The following is an 11,121-nucleotide window of genomic DNA, read 5'->3' as shown; positions in this document are numbered from 1 at the left end:
CAGTTCCCGGATTTAATGTCGAATTCTAACAGTCGAATTTGATCCACTGAATTTATGGAAGCGAATATTTGAACTGAAATAAAATGAACTGAAAATTGCTCTTTGAATATTATACATCGTATTTTTAAAGAGTTTTGAATATTTTGTAAGTGAAATCTGGAAATTGAATATGAATAATTGAATTTACAAGTATGAAAACGTGTTTGAAATGTTTTTCGTTAAAATCTTCACAGCTTAAATAAACATATGTTAAATTTCAGGACCTACAAATACAAACACTGCAATTCAAGTCATTAAAATGCAAGAACTTGTTAATACGGTGTGTTATTTTTTTCAGTTTGAGCTTTTTAATTCAATACTTTTGGCATTGATGTTGTTCCATACAGACTTCACTGTCAGCCATCAAGCTTTATTTATTTTCCTGTAGTTTCCAGCTTTTTTCTCTCTTTAAGTCTGACTTTATTACGCTTTATTAATTGTTGGGTTGTTAGTCTTAGGTTAGTGTTGTTTATTTGTTGGAAAACGTGAGTTTTGAATCTTTGTGACACATGATTTTGTTTGATTTGTTTTGTTTTTGTTGTAATAAATATATTAGTTAGAAAACTGGATTCATGTGTACTCTTTATGTTGCATTCCCTGGATGGATTAATTCTTTTGTGTTTGAAAAAAAGGGTTCGTAACATAAATTGGGGGCTCGATTGAGATTGTTTATTTTGAACAGACATTGAGGAAAGCTTCGGATAGGTAGAGTAAATTGGGGGGGGGGGGGGGGTCACAATGATTTACTATTTGTTATTTTTCTTTATTATTTTAGTTTGTTATTTTTAAAGGAAGAGCCATAGCAACCTCTGAAGACTAGAAAGGTCTTTAGTTAGTTTTGAGCAGGAAGGTTTAGGGCCGGGGTTGTTTGTCTAATGCTTAGTCATGGCGTTCGGCCTACAAAACGCACCAGCCTTCAGCTCCTTTCACACAGTGATACTGGTAAATATCCGGAAGCTTTCCGGAACGACTTTACCGGTATTTTCAAAAAGAGCCTGTTCACTCATACAGACCTTTCCGGAAAATTGCCGGTAATTTTAGTGTCAGAATGTTTGCCTTTGTTTGGATCAGCCCACAACCAATAATATTTCAGCACCCTGGGTTGCCAGATGCTTGAAATCAGTGTATTTCGGTTCAATCTCAAAGGCATTTAGTGCATGCGGATGCCACTGAAAAATGTACCCCTGGAGGATATAACTTCCCGTGTTATAAAAATACACGTGAGGTGGTTTTAATTAGCAAAAAATAATACTTTATTTTATATACTTTGAAAAATAATACAAAATGCTCAATTGTCAGGCAGGCTCACCTTAGTGTCATCAATCTGGCAACTTAAATTTGCATCCAGTTGTTGGAGGGGTTAAGTGAACAAAAACTACAAAATTTTGGATTGTAATGCCTAGTTCCACCACTAGATGTCAATCCTATATTGACCATTAGTGCATATGCAGATGTACTTTTAGTTTTCAGTAACCCAGTTACTGAGGCGCTATGATGAATTGTGTGCCATTACAAAATCGCAGTGTTTAAGGTCTGTATTGAATTGTTTTTGTTTTGGACTTATTTAAAAATGATGGCAACATTTTGGAATATGAAGAATTTTTGACATTGTATAACTTCCCTTTGCCAGCTAAATCCTTCAACTGTGTTATAAAGAGTTTGTCACAAAGTTATGTGCATTTATTTAAAACGTTTCTTTACTTTAATGAGAGGGAAACAATTATGCCTTAACTTTTTTTTGGATGGAGTGTCTTTTTTTTTGGATAAAAAATGTGACAACAGACATGTCAGACGATTGCTACATTACTCTGTATAAACCTCCCCAAGATGTACATTTTTCTGGACCAATTTTTCTGATTGCATTCAATGGAAGAGAGCATGGTTATTACCTGAGAAATTCAGCATATCCAGCAAAAGAAGAGAGATACATTTTAAGATCTTGCATAATGTTTATCCTACAAATTCCCACATTGCTAATTATTTTGATATATCTAATTTGTGTACTTTCTGCAATATACATGAAGAGACTTTATTTCACTTATTCTATAGTTGCACTCATTAAACATCTTTGGAATAACATTATTTTTTATTTATCGTCCTTATTTAAACATGATTTAAATTTGTCAATAATAGATATGTTTCTGTACTGTTCGGGTGATGATCCTGCTCTCGATCTTACTGTTAATTTTTTTGTGTTACACTGTCAATTTTTATACACAAAAATAAGTTCCTAAAAACAAAACCAGTATTCAATACTTTCCTTGTTGAAATTTCATACAATATAAGCTTATGATAATTCATTTTTTTTGTTGGCTTAATCCCTTTATTAATCCGGGGTCACCACAGCGGAATGAACCACCAAATTATCCAACAAGTTTTTACGCAGCAGATGCCCTTCCAGCCGCAACCCATCTCTGGGAAACACCCACACACACACACACTCATACACTATGGACAATTTAGCCAACCCAATTCACCTGTACCACATGTGTTTGGACTGTGGGGGAAACCGGAGCACCCGGAGGAAACCCACGTGAAGGCAGGGAGAACATGCAAACTCCACACAGAAACACCAACTGAGCCGAGGTTCGAACCAGCGACCTTCTTGCTGTGAGGCAATAGCACTACCTACTGCGCCACTGCCTCACCTGAAGCTTATGATCATCTTTTTTCTTAATGATTAAGGCTTTGTCAGTTTTTTTCTCTCCCTCTCTTCTTTCTTATTTTTTTATTATTGTATTTTTTCTTCGATGCAGTGATGTTATTATTCTTGTAATAAATAAAAAAAGAAGTATTGCATTAAATTACACTGTCCCGTGCCATGTCTTTAAAATATTAAAGTGTATATTACTCCAGTATATTCAACGGTCTTTTATCTCATTTTATGCTTGATCAACTAAATATATGCTGAAGTCTATTCAACTGATTATATTGTCATTACATGACAACATCGATGCTGTAAAAGGAACTGTATAAAATTGAATATAGTCACATTAACCGTTCACCAGAAGTTTATCGTTAGGGAACAAAACACTAGCTGTGCATATAGCCCATTTTTGTGTTGACTTTGGAATTAGTAGAAGTGAAACTGAAGTGTTTAGTGTTTTACTGACCCTCCAGCTCGTCTTCTCCACCCAGACAGTCTCTGACTCCGTCTCGGACAGCGTGACGAGGTATACACACTCCTGACGGACACCAAAACGCGTTGGTTTTTTTTTGACAGTCTTCACAAAACAAACACAGACACAAACAGGTCAGGATTAGCAGGACGCTCCATGACAGCACCATACTGGACGGCTGCTTCTCACTCAGGGCAGGTTATGTACAAAGAAAGAATGTCAATCAAAGTGTTTCTGTTTTTATCAACGGTGATTATCTTAGTTTTACATATTGTAATCTATCTTCAATACTTGACAAAAAGACTCACCCTGGCAGCACATTTCATCACTGTTGTCTCCACAGTCGTCAATACCATCGCAAAGTTTTCCATAGTTTACATATTTCCCATTCACACAGCGAAACTTCATACTTTGCTCTGCACACAGATAACACATTACATTATGTAATCAAACAAAGTAATCTAAACGTATTTAATAAAAGTAATTTAATTGTAATCCAAATGTAGTTAGATTATATTAAAATAAAGTAATCTAAATGTAATCCAGACGTTGCCTGATCATGTTACCATAAAAGTAATTTCAATTGAATCCAAATGTGGTCAAATAATGTTACAATAATCTAAAGGTAATCCAAATGTAGTTAGATCATATTACCATAAATTAATTTATTGTAATCCAAAAGTAATCAGATTATGTTACCATAAAAGTAATTTAAATGTAATCAAAAAGTAGTCAGATTATGTTAAAATAAAGCAATCCAAATGTAGTCTGATCATGTCATCCTAAAAGTAATCTAAATTTAATCCAAAAGTAGTCGGAGTGTTATCATAAAAGTAATCTAAATGTAATCCAAAAGTAGTCTGTGTTATCATTAAAGTAATGTAAATGTAATCCAAAAGCAGACAAATTATGTAAAATAATCTAAATGTAATCCAAATGTAATCTGATCATGTTACAATAAAATTAATTTAATTGTAATCCAAAAATAATTTAGATTTAATCCAGAAGTCGTCAGATTACATTTATCATAAAATAATTTAAATGTGAACAAAAGTAATCTAATTATGTTACTATAAAACTAGTCAGATTACATTACCTTAAATGCGATTGAAATGTATTCAAAACGTAGTCCGATTAGTTTTCGTAAAGGTAATTTAATTGTAATCCAAAAGTAGTCAGATTATGTTGAACTAAAGTAATCTAAATGTAATCCAAATGTAGTCTGATCGTGTTATCACAAAAGTAATCTAAATGTAATCCAAAAGTAGTCAGATTATGTTATCTTAAAAGTAATCTAAATATAATCCAAAAGAAGTCTGATCGTGTTATCAAATTAATTTAATTGTAATCCAAAAGTGGTCAGATTACGTTAAAATAAAGCAATCAAATTGTAATCCAAATGAAGTCTAATCATGTTACCATAAAACTAATTTAATTGTAATCCAAAAGTAGTCTGATTACGTTTACCATAAAAGTAGTCAGATTACATTATCATTAAAGTTATTTAAATGTAATCCAAAAGTAGTCAGATTATGCTAAAATAATGTAAATGTAATCCAAAAGTAGTCATCTTATGTTAAAGTAGTCTAAATGTAATCCAAAAGTAGTCAGATTATGTTAAAATAATCTAAATGTAATCCAAAAGTAGTCAGATTATGTTAAAATAATCTAAATGTAATCCAAAAGTTGTCAGATTATGTTAAAATAAGGTAAATGTAATCCAAATGTAGTCTGATTATGTTAAAATAAGGTCATGTAAATGTAATCCAAAAGTAGTCAGCTTATGTTAAAGTAATCTAAATGTAATCCAAAAGTAGTCAGATTATGTTAAAGTAATCTAAATGTAATCCAAGAGTAGTCAGCTTATGTTAAAGTAATGTAAAAGTAATCCAAAAGTAGTCAGATTATGTTAAAATAATGTAATTGTAATCCAAGAGTAGTCAGCTTATGTTAAAGTAATCTAAATGTAATCCAAAAGTAGTCTGATTATGTTAAAATAATGCAAATGTAATTCAAAAGTAGTCAGATTATGTTAAACTAAAGTAATCTAAATGTAATCCAAATGTAGTCTGATCGTGTTATCACAAAAGTAATCTAAATGTAATCCAAAAGTAGTCAGATTATGTTATCTTAAAAGTAATCTAAATATAATCCAAAAGAAGTCTGATCGTGTTATCAAATTAATTTAATTGTAATCCAAAAGTGGTCAGATTACGTTAAAATAAAGCAATCAAATTGTAATCCAAATGAAGTCTGATCATGTTACCATAAAACTAATTTAATTGTAATCCAAAAGTAGTCTGATTACGTTTACCATAAAAGTAGTCAGATTACATTATCATTAAAGTTATTTAAATGTAATCCAAAAGTAGTCAGATTATGCTAAAATAATGTAAATGTAATCCAAAAGTAGTCATCTTATGTTAAAGTAGTCTAAATGTAATCCAAAAGTAGTCATCTTATGTTAAAGTAGTCTAAATGTTATCCAAAAGTAGTCAGATTATGTTAAAATAATCTAAATGTAATCCAAAAGTAGTCAGATTATGTTAAAATAATCTAAATGTAATCCAAAAGTAGTCAGATTATGTTAAAATAATCTAAATGTAATCCAAAAGTAGTCAGATTATGTTAAAATAATCTAAATGTAATCCAAAAGTAGTCAGATTATGTTAAAATAAGGTAAATGTAATTCAAAAGTAGTCAGATTATGTTAAAATAATCTAAATGTAATCCAAAAGTAGTCAGATTATGTTAAAATAAGGTAAATGTAATTCAAAAGTAGTCAGATTATGTTAAAATAATCTAAATGTAATCCAAAAGTAGTCAGATTATGTTAAAATAATCTAAATGTAATCCAAAAGTTGTCAGATTATGTTAAAATAAGGTAAATGTAATCCAAATGTAGTCTGATTATGTTAAAATAAGGTCATGTAAATGTAATCTAAAAGTAGTCAGCTAATGTTAAAGTAATCTAAATGTAATCCAAAAGTAGTCAGATTATGTTAAAATAATGTAATTGTAATCCAAGAGTAGTCAGCTTATGTTAAAGTAATCTAAATGTAATCCAAAAGTAGTCTGATTATGTTAAAATAATGCAAATGTAATTCAAAAGTAGTCAGATTATGTTAAACTAAAGTAATCTAAATGTAATCCAAATGTAGTCTGATCGTGTTATCACAAAAGTAATCTAAATGTAATCCAAAAGTAGTCAGATTATGTTATCTTAAAAGTAATCTAAATATAATCCAAAAGAAGTCTGATCGTGTTATCAAATTAATTTAATTGTAATCCAAAAGTGGTCAGATTATGTTAAAATAAAGCAATCAAATTGTAATCTAAATGAAGTCTGATCATGTTACCATAAAACTAATTTAATTGTAATCCAAAAGTAGTCTGATTATGTTTACCATAAAAGTAGTCAGATTACATTATCATTAAAGTTATTTAAATGTAATCCAAAAGTAGTCAGATTATGCTAAAATAATGTAAATGTAATCCAAAAGTAGTCATCTTATGATAAAGTAGTCTAAATGTAATCCAAAAGTAGTCATCTTATGTTAAAGTAGTCTAAATGTAATCCAAAAGTAGTTATCTTATGTTAAAGTAGTCTAAATGTTATCCAAAAGTAGTCAGATTATGTTAAAATAATCTAAATGTAAACCAAAAGTAGTCAGATTACGTTAAAATAATCTAAATGTAATCCAAAAGTAGTCAGATTATGTTAAAATAATCTAAATGTAATCCAAAAGTAGTCAGATTATGTTAAAATAATCTAAATGTAATCCAAAAGTAGTCAGATTATGTTAAAATAAGGTAAATGTAATTCAAAAGTAGTCAGATTATGTTAAAATAATCTAAATGTAATCCAAAAGTAGTCAGATTATGTTAAAATAAGGTAAATGTAATTCAAAAGTAGTCAGATTATGTTAAAATAATCTAAATGTAATCCAAAAGTAGTCAGATTATGTTAAAATAATCTAAATGTAATCCAAAAGTTGTCAGATTATGTTAAAATAATCTAAATGTAATCCAAATGTAGTCTGATTATGTTAAAATAAGGTCATGTAAATGTAATCCAAAAGTAGTCAGCTTATGTTAAAGTAATCTAAATGTAATCCAAAAGTAGTCAGATTATGTTAAAGTAATCTAAATGTAATCCGAGAGTAGTCAGCTTATGTTAAAGTAATGTAAATGTAATCCAAAAGTAGTCAGATTATGTTAAAATAATGTAATTGTAATCCAAGAGTAGTCAGCTTATGTTAAAGTAATCTAAATGTAATCCAAAAGTAGTCTGATTATGTTAAAATAATGCAAATGTAATTCAAAAGTAGTCAGATTATGTTAAACTAAAGTAATCTAAATGTAATCCAAATGTAGTCTGATCGTGTTATCACAAAAGTAATCTAAATGTAATCCAAAAGTAGTCAGATTATGTTATCTTAAAAGTAATCTAAATATAATCCAAAAGAAGTCTGATCGTGTTATCAAATTAATTTAATTGTAATCCAAAAGTGGTCAGATTACGTTAAAATAAAGCAATCAAATTGTAATCCAAATGAAGTCTGATCATGTTACCATAAAACTAATTTAATTGTAATCCAAAAGTAGTCTGATTACGTTTACCATAAAAGTAGTCAGATTACATTATCATTAAAGTTATTTAAATGTAATCCAAAAGTAGTCAAATTATGTTAAAGTAATCTAAATGTAATCCAAAAGTAGTTAGATTATGTTAAAATAATGTAAATGTAATCCAAAAGTAGTCAGATTATGTTAAAATAATGTAAATGTAATCCAAATGTAGTCTGATTATGTTAAAATAATGTAAATGTAATCCAAATGTAGTCTGATTATGTTAAAATAATGTAAATGTAATCCAAATGTAGTCTGATTATGTTAAAATAATGTAAATGTAATCCAAAAGTAGTCAGATAATGTTAAAATAATGTAAATGTAATCCAAATGTAGTCTGATTATGTTAAAATAAGGTCATGTAAATGTAATCCAAAAGTAGTCAGCTTATGTTAAAGTAATCTAAATGTAATCCAAGAGTAGTCATCTTATGTTAAAGTAATCTAAATGTAATCCAAGAGTAGTCATCTTATGTTAAAGTAATCTAAATGTAATCCAAAAGTAGTCAGATTATGTTAAAGTAATCTAAATGTAATCCAAGAGTAGTCAGCTTATGTTAAAGTAATCTAAATGTAATCCAAGAGTAGTCATCTTATGTTAAAGTAATCTAAATGTAATCCAAGAGTAGTCAGCTTATGTTAAAGTAATCTAAATGTAATCCAAGAGTAGTCATCTTATGTTAAAGTAATCTAAATGTAATCCAAGAGTAGTCAGCTTATGTTAAAGTAATCTAAATGTAATCCAAGAGTAGTCATCTTATGTTAAAGTAATCTAAATGTAATCCAAGAGTAGTCAGCTTATGTTAAAGTAATCTAAATGTAATCCAAGAGTAGTCAGTTTATGTTAAAGTAATCTAAATGTAATCCAAAAGTAGTCTGATTATGTTAAAATAATGCAAATGTAATCCAAAAGTAGCCAGATTACATTACCATGAAAGTAATTTGAATGTAATCCAAAAATTGGCTGAATACATTACCATGAATGTGTAATCTGATTGTATTACTGACTACTAATTTTGTTACGCAAATTGTAATCAGATTGAAATTAATAAGTAATCCACTCAGTTACATATTGGATGAGCTGAATGTGTGTAAGTTTAATGGCTGAACTGTATCTTTAAATTTGATGAAATGCACCTTTAGTAGTCTCATTGTAGCAGTTTGCGACGGCCACTTGTTGTTTTTCTTTGATGGGTGTCGGATTATAGATGGTGCATTCGGCCAGCGAGAGCTCAGATCCCGTACAGCGAACTTTCATACACTGATCTGGCCAATCCTCTCCTTCAAGTTCAACATACTGCATTTTAGATGCCCTCTCTGCTCCTCTGAAACAGACAGAATCAGGGTCGTCAAGAGCTGAATTGCTTTGTTAAATTATTAATTAAATGACTAATTAAATTATTTATTATCAATATTTCGATGTGCTCTAAACACCACAGTACAGCAAAGTTTCTTAAATTGTTGTGATTGCAAAAAAAAAGTTATACGAACACATGAAATCAGTAACTGAACGTTAAATGCGTACATTAATCTAATTCCAGCTTGTCTTGTGCAAATGTGTATGCAAGTTTGTGTGTGCGAGAGTGACACTGTGTGTTTCTGAGTGTGTCTTTAGTGTGTGAGTGTATGTGTGTAATTTTGTGTGTCTGCATGTGTTTGTGTCTATATGTTTATTTATATATGTGTGTGTGTGTGTGTGTGTGTATGTATTTGTTTGTGCTGCTATGTGTGTGTGTATGCGTGCCTATGTGTGTGTGCGCAAGCTTGTATTTGTTTGCGTGTTTGTGTGTGTCTGCATGTATGCATGTGTGTATAATCGTGTGTGTAATCTTGCATGTGTGTAATTTTGTGTGTCTATATGCATGAGTGTTTTTGTACAGGTGTGTGTTTGTCTGTGCCAGTGTGTGTACTTATGTGTGTATATATACAGTATGTGTGTAATTTTGTGTGCATTTTTGCATATGGGTAATACTGTGTGTATGCGTGTTTGATTGTGTGTCTATATGTGTGTTTGTGTTGTGTCTGTATGCATATGTGTGTTTTTCTGTTTGTTCAGGTATTGTGTGTGTGTGTGTGTGTGTGTGTGCGTGTGTGTGTGTGTGTGTGTGTGTGTGTGTGTGTGTGTGTGTGTGTGTGTGTGTGTGTGTGTGTGTGTGTGTTCACCTGTAGTATTCTGTAGAGTCGTTTCTGCAGAACACATTAGCAGCAGCTATATTCCACTCGCTGCCGCAGACTAACATCTTTCCCTTCTTGCTGTGAATCTCCAGCACTCGTTTATCCCCAGAGTTTCTGAACGTTGTTTGTACATTCTCATCCGCTGGACACACACAGTGCAGACGCACAGTTACCAGACATTCTGCAAAACCTTATTTAAATACAATTGACAAAACGTCGGCTTATAGTGACTTTAATATAATTCTCAAGCAGTCAGCACAAAAGTCTTGTGTATTAACCCCTGTGTGTACTGTTCAGACTGACTCTCCTGTTTATTATGTTGCTGCTTAACACACACACACACACACACACACACACACACACACACACACACACACACACACACACACGCTATACTTTATATAACCATTGATTAATTTTCTTGTCGGCTTAGTCACTTTATTAATCCGGGGTCGCCACAGCAGAATGAACCGCCAACTTATCCAGCAAGTTTGTTACGCAGTGGATGCCCTTCCAGCCGCAACCCATCTCTGGGAAACATCCACACACACATTCACGGACACGCTCACACAATATGGAAAATTTAGCCTACCCAATTCACCTGTACCGCATGTGTTTGGACTGTGGGGGAAACCGGAGCACCCGGAGGAAACCCACGCGAACATGCAAACTCCACACAGAAGATGCTGTCATGACTTTACAATCAGTAAATGTGCTTATAAAGGAAGTCAATGGAGCAAAAACAGCACCAACATCACCAAAGGGGAGTCAGTCTGAACAGAGTGTGTGGAGTTCATTTCAAAGCATTTTCCTAAAACATGTCAAAATAAAATTTGTCTCCTAAAATCATCACATTTGCTGAAACACAGAGAAAGATGTGGCCAAATGAAGCATCCAAATCAGCCCAGACTGGATGAAAACGACCCAACAGCATTCATTCATTCTTTTTCTTGTCGGCTTAAACCCTTTATTAATTTAGGGTCGCCACAGTGGAATGAACCACCAACTTATCCAGCTTATGTTTTACGCAGAGGATGTACACAACGCACAATTTAGCCAACCCAATTCCCCTGTACCGCATGTGTTTGGACTGTGGGGGAAACCGGAGCACTTGGAGGAAAGCCATGCAAACATGGGGAGAACATGCAAACTCCACA

At 31.6% G+C, this 11,121-nt stretch overlaps 2 protein-coding genes across 2 annotated transcripts in view; one reads left to right on the top strand and one right to left on the bottom strand.

The window, feature by feature from the left end:
* The window catches only part of fhip1ab (FHF complex subunit HOOK interacting protein 1Ab), a 446,377-nt gene that overhangs the window by 396,796 nt on the left and 38,460 nt on the right, over positions 1 to 11,121 (top strand). The window lies entirely within an intron of this gene.
* The window catches only part of cfi (complement factor I), a 29,116-nt gene that overhangs the window by 9,806 nt on the left and 8,189 nt on the right, over positions 1 to 11,121 (bottom strand). The window contains exons 3-6 of the mRNA XM_073939479.1: positions 9,953 to 10,106; positions 8,927 to 9,114; positions 3,467 to 3,574; positions 3,153 to 3,263 (exon numbers count right to left, since the gene is read on the bottom strand). Of these exons, the coding sequence (XP_073795580.1) occupies positions 3,153 to 3,263; positions 3,467 to 3,574; positions 8,927 to 9,114; positions 9,953 to 10,106 (561 nt within the window). The remainder of the gene's footprint in view (positions 1 to 3,152; positions 3,264 to 3,466; positions 3,575 to 8,926; positions 9,115 to 9,952; positions 10,107 to 11,121) is intronic.

Source organism: Danio rerio, chromosome 23 (genome assembly GCF_049306965.1).
Source record: "Danio rerio strain Tuebingen ecotype United States chromosome 23, GRCz12tu, whole genome shotgun sequence".
NCBI classification, from domain to species: domain Eukaryota; kingdom Metazoa; phylum Chordata; class Actinopteri; order Cypriniformes; family Danionidae; genus Danio; species Danio rerio.
Note: the sequence above shows the minus strand (reverse complement) of the source record. Positions and strands in the feature narration are given on the sequence as shown.